Genomic DNA, 25899 nt, shown 5'->3' on the forward strand with positions numbered 1-25899 from the left:
TGATGACAGTCCCATTATTTCTGTAGCTTAATGACCAGATATCCTTACTCAGTTTGTAAAGTATTTTACTCCTTGGTACTACAGAATCAAGCTAAGGCTGAATGAACTATGATACTACTTAGAGGTTGCAACTGGAATTGAAGCCTTGTTTTGCTGGGTGCTCTGTAAATGTTTTCAATCTAGGGCCAAATTATTTTACTGTTAAGCAGAAGTAAGCCCTTAACATCAGTAAATTTGCACCAAAGAAGACAGTAGCATATTGATTTCTGAACACAACTCAGCTACCTGAAATCAAATGCCCTCCAGTCTGCTGTTCAACAGCCATATTAATATTAATACCTTACTGTTTTTCTGAGGCACACAATGAAGTATACATAAGTATATATTGGGAAGAGCCTTGTGTTGCTGGAAGCAAAATGCTTGTCTGTATAAATAACTGTTACAGGCTTGCTTATATACCTGACTTTCTATAAAAAGGCTTGGGTTTTTTCCATTTAAACAGAGCTTTGTTTACATCCACAATCGCTTTAATCCAAGATTCAAAACACTGTATGATTTTCAGCATTAAGGGGCAGGATGCTGTGTGTTTACTTAGGTGTAAGATTAACATCTTTGAATATTTACACTGCTGTAGATCACTGTTTTATATCTCTGAGGATGTAACTCATTGTATGGTTCACAATGCTGCTCTCTGAGAAGTCATTTAGGCAGTTGTTTTGAACTGTTTTTCTTCTGTGCCCTTCACCAAATTACCCCAAAGAAAGGAAGGAAGACAAATGGCCTCATCTGAAGCTGTAGTAAAAACACTTCATGGCCAGTTGCAGAGGAAGGAGAAAAAGATATGTAATTGCTACCAAATACTGATGCCTCTGCAATCTTAACTAGCAAAAACTCTGAGCACTGCGGAAGTGTGTCTGAAAGCAGAGCCTATAACGTGAAGGTTTGGATACATCTCTGGACCAGTGAGTGAGACACTTCAGGCAAAACTGTAATCATAAGCTTGGAGCAACAGTATTTTTGCTTGAATAAAATCTTTTTTTTTTTTTTTGTCTGCAGTAGCCTGCAGCACATCAGTCTCCAGATATAAACAGCCTATATGGCAAATAATTCTTGTACCTGCTGTGAGAGAAGATAGGATGGTTTTCTGTGTCCAGGGAACCTCAGAGGTCTGTGATCGTGTTTATCTCACAGCCAGGTGAAAAGTAGTGCTTTACCACATCAGATCTGTAGCAGTCTGCAAGATAAAATTGCAATGTGGGTTTTATCAGGGGAGAAGCTGTGTCCAGTTTTCATGGCACCTGAAAGGAGAGTGAATTCAGTGTCCCCAAATTGTCTACGCTTCACGGACATGTGCTTTAGGTAAATCATGATCTGTATAGTTATACCACCAGGATTTGGCCCTGCAGTTCCAGTTTATAAATAATTTTGCCTAGAAATCAGATAGCAGCATGTGCAGGTGTGAGTCATTAGTGCAGGAGACACAATGATGTGTGGAAAAAGCATGGCTCAAATCCAAACCAGCCCACACACTTTCATCAGCCTCTTGAAGTCTGCAGCACAGGGGGAAGAAAAAAAAAAAATCAAATTTTTCAAGTCAGACTGCTGTAGCCCACCTAGTCTTAAAACTCAGAGGTGCAGTAATATGGAATGCAGTGCTTCTCTTGGTGCTTTGTTGATCAGCCATGCTCAAAATGCAGTTCTGGAAGACACCAATTTACTGTCTCAGTTAATTACCACCATTTCAACTGAATAGATTAACATCCCCCACATACACATAAAATGTGTGTCAAAGCTGCATTCTGTAAATCATTGTTTTAGAACATGTAAGTTCTAAGGAATTGGGGAAATATCCAAATTATTACTTGATTTTATTTTTATAGTGTCATAAGCTGGAAACAGTTAAAGATATTGACCTCCCTGATTGCAGAGTTAATGGCGGCTGTGAGGAAGAAATCAACAAGTACCGAAATAGCATTTATGATAAGGTGCTGGGTTTAGAGAGAATGGTGGGGGGGGGGGGGGGGGGGGGGGGGGGGGAAGGACCTGTTAGTTCAGGAATATGCCTGACTGACTTCTAACTCGTCGGGCAATGTTTATCCTTTCAAGGCTTAACTTAAGCTGAAAGGGGATACCTGGACTCATGAAGCTCATGGCTCTCATCCATACTCTGATTCTTACTGATGTCTAGTGAGGTTCTGGGCAAAACAATTTAATTCAAAAAGACTTCAAGTTATGTTTTAAGCAAAAATTAAAGACAGAAGTAAATTTTTTCATATAAAAACATTCTAGAACTGGTATATTTTCAATATTGCAGATTGAATCATTGTTTATCTTCATAAGTTGCACATTTTACTATTTGCTGGACAATTCCCCCCCCCCCCCCCCCCCCCCCCCATATGTGCTTTTTTCCTTTTTTTTGCAGTGGAGTAAAGCTAGAAAATTGAAGTACAAGTTCAGATCACTTTCCCTAAAATTGTGATTTTCTAGATCTTACCAAAAGATACCATATGTTTTTCTTACTTGCTGTCATTGAAATTTTGGGTAGGATTCAAAGTTCTGTGCAGAGATGGTCACTTCCTTTCCAGTTTCTATTGGCACATTCTTGTGCATGGATTAAACAGTAAAATGTGGGATTGGACATCCTGGTAGACATAGAATTAGAGACATAGAGAAAGCAGGGAATGTCCAACCAATCAGGCTATATTACAAATTATGTGGATCCACAGAAATTCTCTAAATATTTATGCTGAGCTGCTTCTGACTGGCATCTGCCCGGAAAGGGTGAAATAAACTTCAAGGTCAGTCTGCCTTCTGTGAAATTGATAAAGCCAATTCTGATGAAAATATCCTTGAGGCATCAACCACCTTTCTACATTTTTAAAGATTACAAAAATCTGTAAATTACAACCACATAAATCCAAATTAAGATGTTTGAGGTTTCACTGCAGGCTCACAGTGATGTAGATGAGAGCAGTATTTGGCTCAGCTACTTTTCTGCTGTTGTTCCTTTTAACTGTGCTCACAATGAAGAGGAGGAGATGTAATGTAATTGCTCAACACACTTTTCTGTAAATAGTTTTATTAAGGAAACAGTTAAGGAATTTTTCTGTACTTTGTGACGGTCTTTCAAAAGCTCCTTTCATTTGATGCTAACAAGAATTAGCATTTTTGTTCGTTCTTGTAGTTGAAGAAATTATTCTATTGCCTTGGTATTACATTAGTTTTCATCTATCCCTAATTTAGTAGTTAATAACCTTAGACCACTAAGAATGACACTGTCTAGATTTACAGATAAGTTTTTTCCTCCAGCAAATTCTCTGTTACTTTGCATGGAAACTGTTCTAAAAATTATATTATTACTATATGCTGCTTTTTTTTTATATATATATATATATACATGAGCTCAACATGAGGGTTTGTGAGCTATTTTCTTAAAGGCAAAAGTTTGTAGGGTTTAGTCCACTACTTCATGTGAAATGTTAACACTCACAATGTTGTAGGTAGAAATTACAATATATGTTGTGTTAGAAGTACTTTTAATCAGGTCTGAAAATGCTATAGTAGCAACTGATTCAGATTACCTAATTGGTATAATCAGATTCAAACAACAGTATTGTCAAGTGTACCAGTTGTATAATCAATTCTGCTAGAATAAGATTCTGCACTTTTGCAGAACGATTGTGTTTCTAAGAAAAAATACATGGGTAAAAATGATACAATGAGAATATGCTGTATTTCTTACAATTATTTTTTTATCTTAAAAACTGGAAAGGAGAATAAGAACAGCTTTCTCAGGAGAAATATATGAAGAGTAGACAAGTGTCACCAGGATAAAGTGCCAGGACATTCAGTGATATTAGCCATTAAATATACATAAACTCAAAATAGGCAAATATAGAACACCACTGGCAAATTTCCCAATGTTGTGGAGAAACTCAAAAAAATAACATAACGATGTATGTCAAAAACATGCAATTATGTTGTATAATGATGCTTCTATGTCTTATGGAAGAAAGAGTCAAGGTACAGCTGCATCCTGGAAGAAAGAGGCATAAAATGTGGAAGGTTCAGTTATGCCATATGTTGTCCTTTGTGGGATATTTCCACTCCATTGAAGATTTTCCGTTTGGGGGTAAAGCTTCTGTAGCCTAAGAAACACCAGAAATGCTTTGCTTGAGAAGCAGTAATGTAAGGGAATACAGTTGGTGTCCTGAGTCCCTGGCTTTCTTTTTAAGCTGTCACCCAAATTCTGGACTTCACTTGCATAAGAAAACTTGCTTCACTTTTTTGTGTTTTAGCTGAACATAAGCAACCCTTTCCATCCCCTTTGGACTAATGCTGCAAACAGTGGGCAGTCAGGGGAGCTAAACTTACTCATACCAGGCACAATTTAACCCAGGAAACCTAGTTGGTTTATGTGTTAGTTTCAAGCTTTTGTATTAGAGCTGGGGTTCAGTTAGAAGGAAGCACCTTTACTGGCATTGGCTCTAGTCAGGCAAGAACACAGACCTCACTGAAAGAGGAGCTCAGCATGGCAAAGGAATCAGGGCGTCTGCAGTAAGCTCTTCCAGAAGCATTCTCTCTCTGTTTAACAAAGTCCAACATGAAAAAAAGGTTACTGCTCAAGTAATATTTTTCTTTAAAAAAAAATAAAAAAAAAAATCACAAAACACCTTTTGAAGTATATGAGAGAAGAACCTGAATAGAAACTTAGTAATATCACTGTGATCTCAGTGCAGACTGTTATATATAGATCAGTTAAATTCTTTTTTTTCATGTGTAACTTGTAGCAACATGTCCAGTTCTGGGCTTCCCAGTACAAGAGACATGGACAGAGTCCAACAAAGGTACACAAAGATGATTAAGGGACCGGAGCATCTCTCCTGTGAGGGAAGGCTTGAGGGCACTGGAACTGTTTAGCAGAGAAAGGAAATGCTCATGGGAGATCTCATCAGTATGTATAAATAGGTGATGGGAGGTTGCAAAGAGGACGTAGCCAGGCTCTGTTCAGCGGTGCCCAGTGACAGGACAAGAGGCAATGTGCATAAACTTAACCACAGGAAACTCTGAATATCAGAACACATTTTTTACTGTGAGAGTGAGCAAGCACTGGAACAGATTGTATGGAGAGGTTGTGAAGTCTTCACCCTTGGAGATATTCAAAAGCTGTCTAGACGCAGTCCTGGGCAACTGGCTATAGGTGGTCCTGCTTAAGCAGAGGGTTGATGATCTCTAGCCAGCCTCAACCAGTTTGTGATTCTGATTCTGTGCCTGCACTCTGACTTTAAAGACAAAACTTAATTTGTACAGAAAGTGAAAGATGACATTCAGCTATGGCTAAGCCAAGAGTTAGTAGAAATAATTTTCAGTTTGTTTACTCTAATACTTAAAGACTGCAGCAAGATGTATATAAATAAGTCTAGTTCTCGTAATTGACAAGAATTGGGAGTTGGTAACTGACTTGCAAGTAGAATTGTGACTTGAAGATGGTATTCTCAATGTATGGATGCATGTGGAATTTATTCTTGGTTTCAATACCATTCAATTAGCATGGTCAGTTATTATGGGTAATATCTGCCAGAGATCAGACATGTGGTGCAATTTGAAATGGTAAAACTGAAGTCTGCAATTGTGTTGTAGGAAAAATCAGCTTTGAAGTGATACTTATTAATTCTCCTATGCCAATTGAAAGTTCTGATCTGCAACTCTTTTTTTAACTTTGGTAGTATCAGTCTTCACTGCTCTCATTTTGCATTGCTAACACTGAGATCTTCCCATCTCATGCAGTGATATTTATAAAGCTTTTACAACACTGTCTTTGGGCAGGCTGGGTCCACTGATTCAGGCGTAGTGGGAATCAGGAGCTTTTCCAAAATTTTGACAAAATCTTTCTTCGTGACCTTCTTCCTCACCTCAGATAAATCTTTCTATAGCTCAGTTTTGCTGTCTCTAGAAAAAAATTATGACATGATATTGCTGTTCTAAAACTACACTCATGGTCTGCCAAAGTGCTTTGATATACTGAGATTTAAGGCACTGCAGAAGTGCCTGCCTTACACAGTGGCTGTGGATTCCTGTGCCTGGGAACTGGCCTCTAGTGGCTCATCTTCGAACAGGAGAGAGCAGCCTGGCAGTAACAGCCCCTCTTGGTCTCTCTGGAAAACATTACGCAGGTAAAATGTCCTCTGTGAACCCTCTCAGCTTGACTTTTATTAAGGCGATGATATAATTTGGATGCATCAAAGATGACTGACGTTCAGCCTTTGAAGGAGAGAAAGTTAATTGGCGTGGGTAGGAGTTGTGGTTTTGAGAACATTCATGACCTTTCGTGATGCTGCTCATTCATGTTATTTCAGACAAACTAATAAAAGCTGCCTAGCACTTCTCTGTAAGACTTGGCTACAAAGGATGGTGCCCTGCCAACTTTCAAAACCAATGGGTGGAAACACTAGACTTGATAAAGAAATGTCATCTATAATTGTTGAGTTGATTCAATGCCCTTCTAACTGCAGGTGGTCACACAGGCATGGTGCATACCTCCACCATCCAGATTTGAGAGTCCTCAGTAGCCCTTGTAGTGAGGAGTCCCCATAGCTTTCAACTCACTTATAGTATAGAAGCATATTGGTTTACTGGTTTAATCATATTACTTTAACCTTGCAGCCCTCACTCAGGCTGCCTGCAAGGTGACTTTTCCTTGCTTTCAAGCTTGATGTGCGTTTGCTGAAGCCCCAGGACTAAATGCTAAATGCTAGGCGTTGGGCTTACAGGTGCTTAGGCTAGCATGGTGATGTTCCTTGTGTCACTGCTTTTTTGTCTTTGACTGCTACCCATACTTTTCCTCATCTTAATAGAACCACTATTGTTCCTTGTGTAACTTTTCTCCTCCTCTCATCCTCACTTTTCCTGCTGGAAATCTTGGCTTAGTATCACATGTTGAATAACTGAGTAGCAGGTTGAAGTGTTTGCTGGGACAGGGCTTATTACTGATTCAGGTGTGTGTAAAATAAGGAGGAATTTCCAGTGAAAATAGGCAGATTTTTGCATGTGGGAGATCTGAAGATTGGATCCTAGAATAGTAGCCATTTTACATATATTTATTTTTGGCTTTCTAGTCTTTAGCAGAAATGTTTTCGTATTTCAGATTTATTTGGAGAAACAGCATTGAAAATGAGGTGCCCTGTGGAAATTTACAGTACAATTTATTGTCCTTCCCATTTTATACGGAGTGCTAAATTCAATGCAATGTTAAAATGTTTAAATATGTCTTACAGAATATTGCTAAAAATAGGTTTAATAGCCACTGTGAATGTTTTTGTGTGTATGACGGAATAATTCATTGTGGCTTGTTTAGATTTTTTGGAACTACACCTCCTGCTAGTGATGGCAGATATGAATAATGTTTAGCTGTAAAGTGACTGGGGCAAGAAACCTCCAAATATCTGCCAGAAAAATGAAATGGGATTAGTAGATGCACATAGTTCTAACTGTATAAACAGTTTTACAAGTGTATTATTGTAAATTAAATTCAATGTGTTAATTTGTTTTCTCAGTTTAAAGATCTTAGGTGCATAGCAGAAAAGAGAGAAAATTAGATTTTGTGCTGTAGCAACTGGAGGGCAGCGATGGGGGCCTGGAAAAAGGTCAGAGACAGAGGCTGAACCTGTTTAAGCTGCATTCCTCCCCATTCCTGCCCCTTGGTCCTGCATGCAATAGTCTCCCAGCATCACAGCTTGTGAGGACAGTGACCTACATAAGATTCAGGTTTTAAAACTGTAATAAGCCAGCTCCTACAGGAGATGTGTGTTGTAATCTGTCTGATGATGCAGTTATCTAGTTTGAATGTGTGCCAGTAATTATATCAGGCAGCCAAGCACAGAGTCAGTGCTGAAGAAATGCTCCCGTGGTCCTTTTCAGGCTGTTTATAGCCACCAAAAGCTTTCATAGTTAGATAGCTTTATAGGACAGAGATGCTGCCCTATGTTTTGCAAGCATTAGGGCATTTTTATGGTACTGTGTAAATAATAACCACATGCAAATAGAAACTAAAAAAAAAAAAAAGTCAAAGGCAGTAGAAAATTGGCCCAAGAGCCTCTGCAGGTTCACTGATATAAGCGAGAGCGATGTGCCCTATTTGTATGTCCAGAATTCACAGGATGTCTCTACCAAGCAATTGTTTTGTCCATGCTTGGAGTGGAAAAATAATTTTGGAAAATATTTCTGAGAATTGCAAACCTAGGTGATGATCAGCATTTATCAGAGGCATGGATAACCAGACAGTGCACAGCTGGCAGAAGGTAATGGAGCTAGGATGAATGCTTGTGCTTAACCATTTTGCAATTGATTTTGGTTTATTGTTTTCAGAATTCAGTAGAATATTTCATTCTCTGAACTTATTTTTAACACTTTAGGAAGTGTTTCAAAGGGCAGCTGGCTTCCCTTAGTTTTAAGCATGTCCACAAAACATTTATAATTTTAAACTATAGCAAAAACATTTACTTTAAAGGACTTTTCCTTTTCTAGGAAGCCTGTACTAGCTCCATTCCCCCACAGGCTTACCAAGCAAGCTGCGTAAAGAGAAGCGGGTGCTATGGCTGCTAAAGAAAACAGTTGAACCAGACAAGTGTTTGCTGAGAGCTTAACCTGGAGTTTGTGCCAGATTGCGTACGCAAGCCTTACTGAGAAGCTTCTTTCTTCCATCAGATGTCAAAATTGTTTTCTTTTGGACCACAGGCAGAGGGGGTGCTTGGAGTATGTCAGAAGCCATGAGTTAGACTATATCTGTCAGATAGTTATGGCAGCGGGTGCTCTCTGAGGATGCTTAGTGCAGGCAAAACCACATGTGGGGGAGGCAGGGTAAATGTCATTGCGTTTAGCTGAAGCTGAACTCAGGGCTGCTTTCCAGCCAGCAAGCGCGAAGCTAGCATTTTACTTCTGCAATGTGCTGCCATTGCAGCACTGGCTGTTTTTCACCATTAGCTAATAACTTTCTGCACTGCAGGTCTGCATGCATGCAGTTTCATTGTCTATATCGTTACCTGTCATTAAAAAAAAAAAGGTAAGCAAAAGACATGTCTGCAGATATGATCACCTATATTCCTGAATAGGGCAAGAAAGGTAATATTTTGTACTGTTTTGTGGTTGGTGTGGGATTTGTGCTATTTATGAGGGTAAAACAACATGGATGCTAGGAAACTAAAGGCTTTTATACCTTCTCACAAAGAGGAAGTGGTATGGAACAAAAGGTGGATGCTATCCTGATTTCAGCTGAGATAAAGTTAATTTTCTTTCTAGTAGGCAGTGTAGCACTGTGTTTTGGATTTTAGTATGAGAACAATGTTGATAACACACTGATGGGTTTTATTTTATGATCATTTTTACTATTATATGTAGTATGGGTGTCTAAATGTGGATGTGCCCAGACAACTATGCAACTAGGTATAGAACTTTTGGCCTATAAAATTGTGGTTATGAAGAAGAAACACATGGAAGACTGTCCTCTGAAATTCTTAGGGAGAACTGGTGTGCTTCATCTGGATTTCAGGACTGATGCCATAAAAAAAAAAAAACAAAAACAAAACAATGAAAAAAGCACAGATTGCAGCTTTCTTGTCCTAGCAGTTAATATTGCAGAATTTGGGAATGCTTTGCACTTCCAAGTATCAAGCTTCTGCTTTAGTTTTTTATTGTGGATTTAAGGTCTAACTTTGGGCATACAAGTTTGGAGATGTGTGGAGATACTAAAGCAATGGGAATATCCTTCTGTGGGAAGGAAGAATTATCTGTGCCTGGGGCAGTTATTTGATCTTACTGATGCAGTTTTGCGGAAAAGATACATCATCTACAGGACCTAGCTGAAGATGTAAGTGGTTGCGTAATTGAATATTAAAGCTTCTAGTACTTATCTTGTTCATTCTCTTGGTAGCTGTGTTTTAATACTCCTAACATAAAATAACCCCATAATGAAATAATAGAATTTAGAAATTAAGAGGATGAGATATTGAACTGGTGCCCATTACTTCATCTTCTTTTCTCAGAAGATTTCCTGCCCTGATAAAATACTGAACAGTTTGTGAGCACAGCTTTTTAGCTTTTGTATGCCACTGAATTTGTGAGGTGAGTGTAGTTGCTACCCAGGGATGTAGTACTTGTTAGAAGGTTAGGTATGAGAAACTGGATCAGGTTACCTGGGCACTGAATGCTCAAGTAATTCACAATATAATCTTGTTAACCTGCAGTTATTGTATCTGAATGCTTTATAGTTGGCATGAAAAAAATAGTAGTTTCTTCCAACATCTCAGCAGGTTCATTAGATTAGCTTATTATTCAGACTGAACATCATTTTTATAAAATATACAGTTACACATTTACCGATTTGTTAATATGCCACAAAGCATTGTGATGAATCATTACAACTAATCTTATTTGCCAAAATAAATTAATGAAGTATATCTGTTAAAGCTATATTTTTGACGTTTTTATATTCTGTCTATTTGCTTTCTTAGAAAATTGCTTTGTTTAATACATCTGTAGGTTCTTTTCCTGTCACTAGTTCAAAATAGATATGGAAGGAAATTTTCTTTTAGATATACCTCATTTTGCTTCAAAATTATTTTTAATGGCCTTCAGTATAACAAAGGGAAGTTATTTTGTCCTTCAGGAAGGGTATGTTAGGTGTTTTTCCATGAGTTTCACACCAGTATTTTCTGCACAGGTGTAATGGAAACATGTTGCATGCTCACCCTTTGGATCAGGTGTCAGTGGTTCCTTTACAAGTTCCAGCATCAGGCTGGCTTCACTGTGTAATAAAACTGTTTGGTAAAGCCTGTACAGACGTTGGCTGGTAGAGGCAAGCTGTCCTGGCCTGTTCACGGCTGCAGGAAAAACAGCAGATAGGGAGAAAGAAAACAGCTCCTTCTTAACAAGATCTTGTCTTACCAAGGCAAATTAAAATAAGCATGTCATTTATCAGTGTCACTTCCTGTCATGTGCCGCTTAAAAGTGTGCCTATGACTAACCTTTCAATACTCTGTTCTTTCAGTACAATTTAGTCTTCTGCCCAATTTGCCGTTACCAGAAGTCAGTATTATATTGCTGAAGCATGTCCATGCTGAAGAATGAAGATAGTAAAATATGGACTGTGCTGTATGTTCATTATAAGTTACATCCTTCTCTTTAAGGAAAAATAACAGTAATCAAACAGGAATGGAAATAGAATTACAGTGCATTATGGTTCAGTGATGCAATATGTTTTTACCTTGCAGCACCAGAGAATTAGTAATTATATACCTGTGATTTAAAAGGAGGAAAAAAGGATATGTCCAGCTTATGGGGGTATATGCTATTTCCTCAACTGTTTGCGCTCTTTGGAGGGAAAATTCCTGAAGTGAATCTGGCATAACAATATCAGCTCCTTACAGTATGTAGCTCAGACAGATAAGAGTTGAATATTATGTTACTCCATATTTGTATGCAGTGTCAACATCAACATATTGGAGGTGCTTGTAAAGCAGTCTTGAGTACTGCAGATTTAAATTCGTAATGTGAAACCAGAATGGGATAACTGCTTTCTACTCTGTTCTGCAATTTTTGTCAAAAAAAAAATCTTATTTAAAATTCGCTTACCATTAGAAATGTCTTTATTGTTTGTTTAGTACTGCATTAGAATTTGCCAAAAGCAGTTCAGGCAGCAGTCACCCTTACCATTCAGAAGGTACAAAAGAGGAATGGTAGTAGGCTTTTGTTTTGTCAATTGTTCTGAAGTACACAGGATAATTGATTTATCTGTTATCACAGGTGGCTCCTCTCTACCTGACAGTTGTTTTTTGCTTTTCTTCATAGCTGTGCACATTTATTAATTTTTTCTACTGATTATCTTAAACAGCTTGGTGTCTCTTTCTTAGTTGCACTGCACCTTGCACAATTAGTTTGAGTGATGAAAAGAATGATGTAAGTAATCAGCTTTCTAGACTTTTGACATTTCATAAACCAATGTTTTATGGATGCTAATTTCTATATAGAGTCAGTGCCTTGGACTTTGGGTTCCAGAGAGCAGTGTTTTTCAACATTGCAAAATCGTATTTTCTTCTGGCTAAAAAAAGATCTCTTTGCTAGCTGTTTTTGGGATGGCTGAAGGTTTATAAACTTGTGTGCTTTCCATTGCCACAGGAGCACATTACTTTTGGTAGTAGAGGTTCCAATATGAGCGCAATAAATACTAGTATTTACTTATTTTTATTAAGTAAAAACGTATCCACTGTCACTATGATATTCATAATTGCACTAAAGATCAGATTTTTCTCAGGTTAAAGCTCTTCTACTCTGCATCTCTACTGGCTCTGATATTTAGTACTATTACAAGAAAAAATAAATTTTTGTTTTGTTTTGGAAATAAAATCTAATCTGAAAGATACAAAATTCAGAGTTCTTATAAAAAAAATGAACCTCTCTTAGTGATTTGTTACAGTCTTTTTATTTTTCATTTTGTGTACTGTTTCCTGCTGATCTGGTGTGATAGTTGGCTAGTTTAATTACTGCCTCTCTGAAACGATGAGTGTTTGTAGAGTCTAAAGTATGTCATTTTCACTTAGAGTGAACCATGATAGGAGGAGGACAAAACTGTTTGCAAATTAGCAATATAGTGTATTTGCGTGCATCCTTAGAATGTGCAGTTACTCTGACAGAATGGCAAAATTCAGACGATCTGAAGATCCTTTTTGAAAACTCATCGTTACACAAACACAGACTAAGTATACATGTAACCAATGGAGCGTTTAAGGAAGATAAAGTAGAACAGCAGTTGCTGCTCGTTTGGTTCTTCTGGATGCTTACAGTTCTTGGGGTTTTTACCTCAAATAGTCTCAATAGCCTGCTTCCCTGGGTTAGCAGTAATTTTTTTTTAATTTAATGAAATTTCAAAGACCAATGCCACTTTCTTGATGCCAAAACCTGTCACAGAAAGGATTGCTTACAGCATATCTCCCAGTCAACAGCCTAGAGAGAAGAAAGGTTAGCTGCTGCAGCATTCTTGTGGCTCTGTAAACAGCAGAGTGCTGCAACTGTCACAGGCCCTGCAAATGTTAAGGCTCTTCAGCACCTATAAAATTTACTTAATGTCTCAGACCTTAGCTTGGGAACCACTCAGGAGTGGCAGTATGTTACAGACTTATTACCAGTATGCGGCTTAAAAATGCTAATGTTATTGTACTTTGATCCATTGTCATCCTTCTGAAAGTGCCAGCGCTACAGGTATTCAAATATTTGACTAGCCTAGTTTATTCATTTCACAGCTAGCCTAAAGTATGCCTAAAGTCATAGCCAGCCTAAAGTAATTTTGTGCACCTCAAAATATTTTCCCTGTCCCTCTTTGTCTGATCTTTCTTCATGTATGGTGATGCATTAAGGCCCAGTATCTGAAGCATGTTCTTTAACCCCCTTTTTTTTAATCATTGAGAAGACAATCAGCTTTCTGACTGATAGTTCTGGATCACTGTGCTGGTATTCTCCAAAATCTACATCATCTAGAAAGCAGCAGGAATGTGACTCAAGCTTGCTTCTTGAGCTTAGAACAAAAAAGCAGTCCAGAAAAATAAAGGATACTTTTTCTAGGGAAGGTGTAGTATCTACAGTAATTTAATGTAATCTTCAGCAGACATTTTATAGACTTGAGCATCTGCAGTTTTCCAGACAAGTTAGAGGACATTCACTGCTCAGACCTGTGAACTGAAATGCGTTTGTTCTTTCCTATGCGTTTGATTTCTGTTCTATGTGCCTTGCCCGTTATGATTTTGGTTTGTGTTTGGTCTTCTGCTGAAGAGTGAGTGAGCAGAGACCCTCCTGGGATATGTCACCTAGGGTTAGGTCTCTTTGCTAGTAACATGAGTGTCTAACTGCAGTTGGTTTTAATGACTGGGAGTTTCTTTTGATACTAGGTGATGCAAATGTATCTCCCATTCTGTGGGATTGCCATATCCAATGCCCAGCTATTTGCAGCTTCAAGGAAGGAATATGACAGAAGCAGGGTAAGTAAAAAATATATATTGGACCAATATCAAACCTTCATCTCTTGTTCCTTCAGATTCCAGCTATGTATACATGTTTGCTAAGCAGACAGTTTTAACTATGTTTTATTTCAAAAAATGCATTTTTCAACAGATCACTATCTTGACTGAGGCAGCAAGCAGAGAGTGTGGGAGGGAAATACATTCGTGGTGGTGGCGGCTGTTGTTTCCTGATGTCAGTTCCATGTTTCATAGTGCTGAAACAATTGTGTTTGTGACACAGCGCAGGAGAGAGTGTTTCTTTGGCAGAGATTCAAATTCTCATAAAATTCCAGTAATATCAAACCTTTGCCATCCTGAATTTATAATATTCAATTCATGTGCAAATAATGGGGATATATCTTTATAAAACTAAGCAAGAAAAAAAACTGTTTGTGAAGGGTTTGACAGCATGTGTCTGCATAGATATGTTACTCACATTACTCACATAGACATTGCTGATGCCATGCATGAGTTGGGACAGGAGGCTCCAAAGAAGTGAAAATAATGCTGACCTCACATGTCATTTACTTCTCAGAGATGTCTTAATTTTTTTAAGAAATAAAATGGTAATTTTGATTTTATTTTTTATAGTTGTTGGTTTTTTTTAAATCACCTTTCCTGCAATGATGGGAAGTGATACTTTTGTTATTATGGATCACAGCTCCAAAGCTTCAGTAGAAATACCACTGATGGTGGTGAACATACTCTTGCTTCACAAAGCAGGGGAAACAACAGTGGGGTAGGTCTGTGTATTGAGCACTAACATTTGTATATTTAGGATTTGGTTCTTTCCATGTATGGAAACTAATGCTTTCCACTACCTTGAAAACTAATAGCCCTTTCTAATAGTGTATATATTTAAGGGTCATGAAGGATCTAAGCTTGTCTTCTGTCCAGGTCTGACTACAGACTACTGTATTTTGGGGTGGAGATGTGGAGGAGACTGGGGGAAGAAAGATTTCTGCCAAAAATTTTTCTTTGATGTTCATACAAAATAATTGACTACATAGAGGCTTAAAATTTGCTGCAGCTTCCCAGCCTTCAGAGAACAATGACAGACTTTCGAGGAGTCATCATTTAATCTGAGGAAGCATTCAGCAGAAAAGTATTAGGGACATTCTTATTCTTCATTAGAAAATCCAAAATCAGGAAATTGGATTAGATACAGATTCTTTGTTTCTTGTTGCCACTTCAGCCACGTGAGACATAACAAATATCATTGCCATTTGACAGCTACATGGTGGCCTGTACTTAATTGCATTTCTGACCCCTTGGTGGTCTTTAGCTTTGCCTAGTCCATAGTTGAAATTACTTGGCAAGTAACACATGATGGACATGCCCATAGTCTGCCTTCCCTATCAAAGTAGACACCAATGGTGGCAATTTCCAGTGACTGTGACCAACATTTTGTTGATGACCACTGCGTTAGGAGAGCTAAGACCACTAGTGTTTATATGCTTACTTATATGGGTGTTCTTTAACGTTGGTGCCCTAAACCAGAATAAAGAAAAAAGCACACTTCTTTGGACCCATGGTAAGAAAGAATGCTGCCTATTATTTTTAAAGTTGATGAAATGAGAGGGGAAGCCCTTCATTTTAAAGCCTTGTATTTTACAGACGTTGTTAGTGGTAAAGACTAGATCAGAGTGATATTGGAATTATGGAAGTATTGATGTGTTTGTTTCTTCCCAGCTTTGAACATGCAAAATAGGTAATAAATGAATAAAATGGAGTTTAAATTCACCAGCAAATTCAATATAGCAAATCAAGTAACTCAATCCATACTGTGTACTTGGAGAGTTGCATTACAGCCATTGTTTCATTTTTGTACCACAGTGAAATAGTTTGAAAGATTCCCATTGTTTTCTAGGAGTTGGATTGTGCTCAGTTGTGAGCTAAGAAATACTTAACTTTCTTCAGATCCCCCCACCACAATTCTGTTGCCATAATCATTAAGAACTTTATTTGAATGAAGATTCAATGGATTACTCATCTCTGGGACTGATTTTGCAATGCTCCATGTATTAATTAATTCTACAACCAATACAAGAGTTTTCTGTCCTTGTATGCAGGCTTTACTGGAAGTAGTGAATGACCTCTTTGAGGAACAGACTGACTTAGAGAAAATTGTCAAGAAAATTATGCATCGAGCCCAGACTCTGCTGAAGTGTGAACGGTGCTCAGTATTACTTCTGGAAGATATCGAATCACCAGTAAGTATGGCTGCATATTCTGTAGAAGGCTAATATTTGAGTTGGTGGAGCAGCTGCCTTTATTGTGGTAAAGCTATTTCGTATCATCTGTAAGTACTGGTCAGCAAGTATTCCTCCAGCACGTCATACTTAAATGTAAGTTAGGTACAGGTTGAATCTTTATCACCACCACTGTCATGGTTTAACCTCAGTAGGCAGCTAAGCCCCACACAGCCTCTCACTCATTTCTCCACCCCAGTGGGATGGGGAAGGGAATTGGAAGAGTAAAAACTCCTGAGTTGAGATAAAGACAGTTCAGTAGGTAAAGCAAAAGCTATATGCACAAGCAAAGCAAAATAAGGAATTCATATGCTACTTCCCATCAGCAGGCAGGTGTTCCGTCATCTCTAGGAAAGCAGGGCTCCATCACACGTAACGATTACGTGGGAGGACAAATGCCATAGCTCTGAAAGTGCCCCACTTCCTCCTCCTTCCTGCAGCTTTTATTGCTGAGCATGATGTCAAATGGTATGGGATATCCCTTTGGTCAGCTGGGGTCAGCTGTCCTGCCTGTGTCCCCTCCCAATCTATTCACTGGAGCAGCAGGGTGAGAAACAGAGAAGGCCTTGACACTGTATAAGTACTGTTCAGCAATAATGAAAACATCCCTGTGTTATCAAGGCTGTTTTCATCACAAATCTAAAGCATGTCACCATACAAGCTACTATGAAGAAGATTAACTCTATCCCAACCAAAACCAGTATAGTCAGTTTTTCAAATGGAAACTGAAAGGTACATCTATGATTTCTTCTGGTCATTTGAAGGCATTTAATGGCATGTCTGTAAGTTGCTGATGGATCTATCAGTGGTGTGATCCTGTGTGATGGAATTAGGGCTTACTACAGAGCAGCTAGGACAGCTTAACTGAGAAGCAAGGTGCTCCTGTGGTCAGCTTAAAAAAGAAAAATTACCTGATTTGTTATTGAATATTTCTTTGCTCAGTTCTCTTCTTTCGTGGTATAGCCACTAAAAGGAAAGAAAAATCCTGTCTGTAGCTTCATTTACATTTACCTGGAATTTATGACCTCGCTAATATTTTCAGGCTAATGACTGTGTTGGGTTTGCATGGCAAGGTTTTGGTAGTGGGGGGGGGGCTACAGGGGTGGCTTCTGTGAGAAGCTGCTAGAAGCTTCCCCTGTGTCTGATAGAGCCAATGCCAGCCGGCTCTAAGACAGACCCGCCGCTGGCCAAGGCCAAGCCAATCAGTGCCTCTGTGATAACATATTTAAGAAGGAAAAAAAAAAAAAACGGAGCTTTTGCCACCAGAGAGAGGAGTGAGAAGATGTAAGAAACTCTGCAGACACCAAGGTCAGTGCAGAAGGAGGGGGAGGAGGTGCTCCAGGCACCGGAGCAGAGATCCCCGTGAAGACCATGGTGAAGCAGGCTGTCCCCCTGCAGCCCATGGAGGGAGGATGAGGGGGTGTAGAGATTCCACTTGCAGCCCATGGAGGACCCCACGCCGGAGCAGGTGGAGGCACCTGAAGGAGGCTGTGGCCCATGGGTAGCCCGCGCTGGAGCAAGCTCCTGGCAGGACCTGTGGATCTGTGGAGAGAGGAGCCCACACCAGAGCAGGTTTGCTGGCAGGACTTGTGACCCTGTGGGGGACGCACGCTGGAGCAGTTTGCTCCCGAAGGTCTGCACCCCGTGGAAGAGACCATGCTGGAGCAGTTCATGAAGGACTGTAGCCTGTGGGAGAGACTCATGTTGGAGAAGTTTGTGAATGACTGTTTCCTGTGAGAGGGACTCCGTGTTGGAGCAGGGGAATGATGAGAGGAGTCCTTCCCCCGAGGATGAAGAGGTGGCAGAAACAATGTGTCATGAACCGACTGTAACTCTCATTCCCTGTCCCCCTGTGCCACTGGCGGGGTGGGGGGGAGGTTGAAGCCGGGAGTGAAGTTGAGCCCAGGAAGATGGGGGGGGTGGGGGGAGGTATTTTAAGAGTTGATTTTACTTCTCATTCCTCTACTCTGTTTTGCTTAGTAATAAATTAGATGAATTCCCTCTCAAAGTTCAGTCTCTTTTACTTGTGATGATAATTAGTGAGTGATCTCTCCCTGTCCTTATCTCGACCCATAAGCTTTTTGTTGTACTTTTTCTCCCCTGTCTAATGAAAGAGGGGAGTGATAGAGCGGCTCTGGTGGGCACCTGGCCCTCAGCCAGGGTCAGCCCACCACAATGACTTATCAAATGGGTGGTGCTTGCAAGCAGTTTCAGAACCAAAACAGTAGTATCATCAAGCAAATCTTTAATGCTCATTTTTAGAACTAACCTTTTCTGCATACATTCCAATCAATAATTATCAGACATCTTTGTTGATATTTGTACACTGTTCATAATTTTGCAATGTTCAATTGTAGCAAATTGAAATACTTGTGTAGTTTCTATTCTAGTATGTAACATGTTACATCTTTAATCACACTACCAGTCCTTCAGAAATGACAGATGAAAATAATCTCATCAAGACTTTGTTAGCTGACCATCCTGTGTATTCAGTAACTTTACAGCAATCTAATCAGTGTCTCCACAGTAGTCTGCTTCTGAACTTGTCTCATGAATGTTTTTTGGTGAAATCCAGTATTTTAATATGGAAGAACAGCAAGACAGTAAGGGCTGAACCTCCAACACAAGGAGATTTCTCAGCTACTTTTTGTGGCCGCTACTCTATGGGATTTGTTCCTTCCTGAGAGTTTTCCACTTGCTCTAGCTGTGTTGGCAGGGGTATGTTTGGGGGCAGCTATGTTTGCACATTTTAACAAGTTTCTTTAATACTTTGCAAAATAAATAATGAGAACCAGTCTCAGTTCCTAAATGATGAAAATGCTGTGAAAAGATAAGTCCTCTTGTTATTTTGACCTAGTAATTTTTCCCTGAGGTAACAGAGAATCCATTGGAAAAGACACATTTGCGTACAAATGTCTAAATAGTCACATACTTCTTCTTGTGATAAGAAGAAGCTTTTGCATTAAGCAGGTGAAGTGAAAAAGGACTTTTATCATTACTGAAGTATGTTTTGGTTTAGCAATTGCTCTGTCCACTTGACCAAGGAATAATTATTTCATTGCAGAGCTCCATTAAGTTGAATGGATGGATGTAAGCTATATGAAAGTGTTTGTCAAGAGTTGGATGTCATGCATAGGTTTGACAGGGGCTTTCACTGCGACTTTGTAGTACTGCCATTCATAGGGTATGAGAGCCTCTTTAAAAATATTTAATGTTTTTATGACTATTGTTATTAGTAGTAAAATGTGACTGCCTTTATATTGGTAGCTCCCTTCAGTGTCTTCAGGCTATTCAACACAAACTATCCTCCTTTCTACTGATTTTAGAAGTAGTTGAGGGATAAAAGTGTTGCTTGTAATGTAATTCTTTTTTCCATCCAAGTATCTTTGGATTCACTGACTCTGTAATTGATTATTTGTTGCTGGGCTGTGACAAGTTTAAATGATTATCAGAGACAGAATCACAAGTTCGTGTGTATGGCAGAAAAACCCTAATTATTTTCTTTCCTGGAGGAAAGAGATGATTCTCATTTCATTTAAACTAATAGAAATTAAGTACTTTCAGTGGAGTATGCCCTAAATTACACTAGTTTTCATAAAAGCAAGATCAAGGTTTGTATTTTGTTTATATATTCTGTTGTAGAACTTTAATGTTTCTAGTTTATTTTCTCTTTCTAGACTCCCCATACTGATTTTATAATTACAAGATATAGTTTTACTACATTCTTATGAAATCCCACTATGTTTGCAAGTATAATATGATTTTTATTTTTCACAAAAGAGTACATTGTGTTAGTAGCAGGCTGTGGTGGTATTGTTCACTTCATTTTTCTACTCTTGATAATATTTCTACCTTTTGAGCATGGAGGGTTTTTTTCCAAACCACACAATGGGTTCTCATTTCTCTAGACCAAATTCTGAAATGTGGACAGCCAAGTTATTTAGTTAAGCCTAAACTCTTTCTGAACACTCATAAATCTCAGGTTAATTTGAAGTAGGAGAATAGCATCTTGCCGCCCACTTGGTCATTTTTACAAGTGGCAAAACAGTTATTTTCCTGATTTGCCCCTATTTTGGAGGATTAACCTATATATCAGAATAGATCTCCACAGAGTAACTCAATGTTAAGTCATGTCTAAAATATTGTCACTTGTGCATCCCTTGAAAACCTTTTACCATACAGAACCAAAGTGGAAGGTTACTCATACTAGCATCCAAAAACATTACCTGTGTTCTCTGTCACATTAGCCACTCTTTAAGTTTCACTTATGTGCTGTTGGCATGTATGTTCAAGGAAAATTGGTTGCAATTGGTAGTGCAAATGGGTCTGTTTATTTTCCTATATTAAAAAAAAGCGCAAAGTTTTGCATAAAGCTCCATAATTCATGTTCCAAAGGCCTTTGAAGGGAAGCATATATTGTTGCAGAAAATAGTTTCATGAAGGAATCTAAAGATATCATTTGATTTTGTTGTTTGTTAGTGAACTGTGCACAGTGTGTATTTCAAACATTGGGGGAATACAGATTGAATTTTTATTCTAAGACCATTGGATAAAAATATGGTTTAAATATGGGAACCTTATATTACTGTTTCCTCACATATTTATTCATCTTAGTAACAATTTTAAGTTACTTTTTTTTTGTGACAGGTGGTGAAATTTACAAAGTCCTTTGAATTGTTATCTCCAAAATGCAGTGCTGATACTGACAACAGGTTAGTGCTCATGTCTTCTATGATAATGGATTACTTTATTTTTCACATAGTTTTAAATTTGCTTGATCACAGTTTTATTTTCTTATGGAACTTTGGGTAGATTTGATTGAAGAGAGTGAGCCTACAGTTTTTACTCAGGCAAGCCTCCTGCTTGCTTCAAATGGAGACTTGCTTGAATGAATATAATGTGCCTGTAATTATATATATATGTGTGTGTATATATATGTGCTAACATTGTCTCAGAGAAGAAACCAGGAAATAACTGACTACTTGTTGTTGAACTTCTGGAGAACAGACAAATGTTGTTTTGCATAGTTACTACTGAAGTAAAAATTGCAAAATTAGTTTAGATTGTTGACCTCTTACAAAATGCCTCCTTACAGTTGTGTTGAAAGATTTCCAATAAAAATTTATTTCTGCTCTTGTTGTCAGGCTGGAAAGCCTAAAAACCTCAGAGAACATGTATTTCCTAGAAATTGTGTTCCTGTGACTAAATCTTGTTTGGGAGCCCAGTCACAATAAAAGTATATATTTTGCTTAGTAGGATCTGTATTTAAACATCGATAAAGGGCTAATTGTAAGTAGCAATAGAGAGAGCTTTTTATCCATGTTGGATTACTGTATTAATTCCTACAAGATAATACAACTAGTAACAGTTCACATAGTGTCCTGCATACCAACCAAGTGGATGAAGATTCAGGGCTATTGTGAGAACGTTTCTCCCATCCTTCAGGGCCCAAACTCAGTGATTATTCTGCATATTTTCTGCAAATCAATACATACTGACTGAATTAGAATTTTCCATGTCAAATACCTGCCATAATGATAAACCTAGCCTTCTGTCCAACTTGCTATTTATAGCTTAGCAAATTGAAGATTACTTTGTGCTTTGCCATATTTAAGCCCTTTAAGCAGCTTTTAAAATATTTTTGGGTAATTTGCCTTTCTTCGTGCTTTATTTCTTCACCTCTAGTGTGGTAAGAAGCTACCACTTTAAGGTGAATGTGAACGTTGTACTCCAGATTACGACAGGTTGTAATTCTTAATGTTTTTCATGGATTGATCTCACAGCGTTACAAAAATGGGTAGTGTTATTTTTAAGATACACAAGCTGGCAGCAGAGTCCAGGGCCACACAGAAAGATGGTAGAAGCTAGATCTCTTCCATGCCCTATCCACTAGTTGAGAGATGGGAATGGTGAGACAAATGGGAAAGGAAAACAAGTAATAAAAAATAGGAAGGTTTAAATATGAATAAATAAGCTGCTGATTCATCTGGGAATCACAAGTTACTGTTTTTGACAAAGAGCTTCAGAGTAGCAGTTGGTCTTTCCTAGGTCATTTAAATTAATGAAAATGCATTCCTTTTGTTCAGGGACAGGAGTATGAATCAAGGGATGTGGTTGTTACTCGTGTTTTTCTCAAACTTGATCTGTAGCCAGATAAGTCAAAACAATGTAGAGTGGTGTCAAGATAACCAAGCTGGCTCATTTCTTGTTACCATAGTTATATTAGCATGTTACCAAAAAGAAATTTGTAGTAGCCTGCTCTGCATGTAGTCAAGTCAAGATTATTTTACCTTTAGTCTGAGATGATGTGAATAAAAACATGCAACCTCCTAGCTAGTCTTTATAAGATTTATAAAGGTATATTTCTGTGCATCATAATATAAAGATTTATTGCTCTTTCTTTCATTTTTCATCCAGTGGAGAGTGAAGTTGGTTTTACAAAGACCAAGGTTAGACTGGCAGATATGATGTCACATTTGGATCTAGCACAGGCACAGCTTGAGTTATTGGCACTATAGAAGGAAAATAAAGGTTAGTTAGGATACAGAACAATGCCGCGAGCCCTTGACATTTGAGCATTTTTCTAGTGAGTTTTGCCCTTTTCATTTTACATTCTGCAGCCCTAGCTGATGTAAAGTCATGAGATGTTTCATGTGGGGAAAAAAAAAGGCAAGATGAGTTTATTCATCATCACACCAGTGAAGATAAATATTATTTCTTTGAAATTTTAGTGGAAATCCAAAGAGATTATAGGCTGACAACAGTTCTAGTTATACGTTTTATCTGAAAGAAAAGCTCCAAGGACAATATAACTTTTCATGTCCTAACATACTTTCTCACACAGTTTTAAAAGAAATTGGCTTTTCTTTTGCCCTTCTTACATCTGGCTAATAGCAGTTCACCTGTTCAGTCCCTAAATATTATAATGAATACTCACCTCAATTTACTTTGCTGTTGATTGTAAAGAAATACCTTGCAAGAGGACACTTGCATTTATCTGTTCAGTTTGCCATTTTCCAGCACGCACCATGGTCAAGTTTGTTTATTATCCATAATGGCACACTGATGTTCTCCTTTTTGTCAGTCATTTTGTTCCTGGAGTACAGGTTTGCCAAGTCTCCTAAATTTTCTCTCCCTTTGAATAATGATTACATAAATCTCACAAGCCTTGAGGGTTTTATTCTGATTTATTCTGGATGAAAATGACCCCGAGGGAAGGTGCTGTGGGCTGTGCCTTTCCTGCACAGAGGAAGTTATCCTGGCAGATGATGTAACTGAGATTACACCTCTCTAACCTGAGAACCAGTGGTAGTGGAAAGGTCAGCTGAGTCAGAATGTGGGTTGCATGGAAGAAAATATCTATGCTCCCTCCCAGTTGGGCTGGTAGAGAGAAAGTGCTGAAATCCCTGCTGCCGCTGTTTCACCACCACTGTCCCTGGGATGACGATGTGCACTCAGGTATCATCTCATTCCTTGCAGTATTTTTATGCTGCTTAAGGCATCTTTCTGCCCTTCTAGTCCTAGGAGCCAGAAGGGTTCATCTCACTGTTTAGAGAGGATTGAAAGTACCCGTGATTTTGGCTGTACTACTTCCCTACTGTACTTTCTGCCATCCCTGTCAGGGAGGCTTTGAAGAAGATAGCAAGGCAAGCAGCTGCATAAGGGGAGCCTGCAGCACTGCTCGGTGCTCTCGAGCTGGGTTTACTCTCCTGCCTGGCCTGCAGTGCTCCTGCCAGTGCGTGGGCAAGACAGGGAGATGGTGGCATGCAGCTGCCTGCATCAGTCCAGCAGGAATCAATCACGACTTTGCACGGTTTGGAGAAAATTGTTGCTTGTGATTTTGAGAGTAGCTTCTGAGTGTTCTGAGCTGCTGAGGATGGAGAGAGAACCAGCTGGCTGTGATTTACATTAGAATTAAGCATTGATATTTTCTCCTAGTGAAAGTTGAGTGCCTCTCTTCCAGAGTGTAGATTGTAAAGCACTTGCTAGGAAAGGAGACAACATAGTAGAACATACTTTTAAAACTTCTTCCTGAATTTATATCTTGTTTCTTTTACTTGAATTCATTTGCTGCTTAATGCTTGACACCCATAATCCAGTCCTGATTTAAAGTGTCTTACATTATAATGATAATATCACCCAGATTTTTAAGGTATGAACTGGGAGCTATGCATTTGAAATTAGATTCTTATCCTTAAAGATTTTTTTGTTTCTCAAGTATTGATGTCCTGAAACACATTTTAAATTATAAATGTGAATTTTCTACTTAGGTCAAAAAACATTATATTTCTGTACAGGTTCCTGTGAAAGTATACGCATAACATTTATTACAGTCACTCAAAATTCTTATCCCAAATGAAAGTTGATACACTTTGATTTATTTGTGTAAATCATTATTATCTTTATAGTTGTTTAAGAACATTGAGGTTTTTTCTTTCAAATGAGTGACTTAGTTGAATTAGTCTCCAGAAAATCAATGCATTCACTTTGAGTCTTCCAAGCATTTCACTGTGCATCCTTTTTTTGGAGAATGGTTCTGCTGTTCCTATGAATATTCGTGTAAGACATGTTGGACTTTCAAGCAATGTTGACTGTATCCTTCCCTTGTTATGCCTTTTGATAGTTTCAAAGAAAGTGTGGAGAAATCATCATCTTATTCTGACTGGCTAATAAATAATAGCATTGCTGAACTCGTAGCTTCCACGGGTCTCCCAGTGAACATCAGTGATGCCTATCAGGATCCTCGCTTTGATGCTGAAGTAAGAGATTTTTAGAAATGTAAATATACATCACACTTTTGGCATTGCAACTAATATAATACAATTTTATCATATTATCATGGCTGTAAAAGGTGAATATGTATTTTTGAATTAGATTTTCTATCCAGATTGTCCTCCTCCTGATCTGTTAGCATTGACATGGCTTTATACAGTGAATACAGGTCACTGAATTAATGTATGACCGTAGGCAGTTACTTTGTCTGTCCATGATTCTTCTTTTTTTCTAAGTGACACCTTCCTCTATCAAGTGCTTTGATATTTATGCAAACTGATTTTTATTGCTGAAAATTCTGCTGTTGGTGTTCAGTGTTAGCAGCACCATCGTTGTTAGTTGTTGGAGTGACTGGGACTGTACAGACAGAGTGTAAACAGAACCGGTGTCTACAGAGACAAATGTTGTTTGTGATCTAACTTAACCAACTAACATTTTAATTTGCACTATTAAAATATACACACTGGATTAGTTATTTCTTCAAGGTACATATCACTTTTATTAGAAGTTGTTTATGTATCTTAAGGTATTAATTCCAGCCTCAGTCAGGAAGGTGTAGATGCAGATAAAAATGTATACTTAACACCTAAAAAAATGAGAGCATATGGAAGGACAAAATCTTCGCTGAATTCTATCCAGTGAAACAGTATTACTACAGGGGACTTGGCCAGCAGTTGGGCAGCACATTAATCAGTGGACAGCTTTGGTCAGCAAGCTTGCCAAACTGTATTACCACAATAAGTGTGCTTGGAAGTATTTCATGTTGAGAGTTTGCTTGGTTCCAGTTTTATTCCATATGTCCTTAAAGGGATTATTTCTCAAACCAGCAGAAT

At 38.4% G+C, this 25899-nt stretch overlaps 1 protein-coding gene across 1 annotated transcript in view; it reads left to right on the forward strand.

Annotated features, from left to right (window-relative positions):
• PDE11A (phosphodiesterase 11A) overlaps positions 1-25899 on the forward strand; it is a 134655-nt gene that overhangs the window by 42118 nt on the left and 66638 nt on the right. Inside the window, exons 3-6 of the mRNA XM_075756561.1 lie at positions 13932-14021; positions 16115-16255; positions 20942-21006; positions 24918-25053. Of these exons, the coding sequence (XP_075612676.1) occupies positions 13932-14021; positions 16115-16255; positions 20942-21006; positions 24918-25053 (432 nt within the window). The remainder of the gene's footprint in view (positions 1-13931; positions 14022-16114; positions 16256-20941; positions 21007-24917; positions 25054-25899) is intronic.

Source organism: Balearica regulorum, chromosome 6, assembly GCF_011004875.1.
Source record: "Balearica regulorum gibbericeps isolate bBalReg1 chromosome 6, bBalReg1.pri, whole genome shotgun sequence".
NCBI classification, from domain to species: Eukaryota; Metazoa; Chordata; class Aves; order Gruiformes; family Gruidae; genus Balearica; species Balearica regulorum.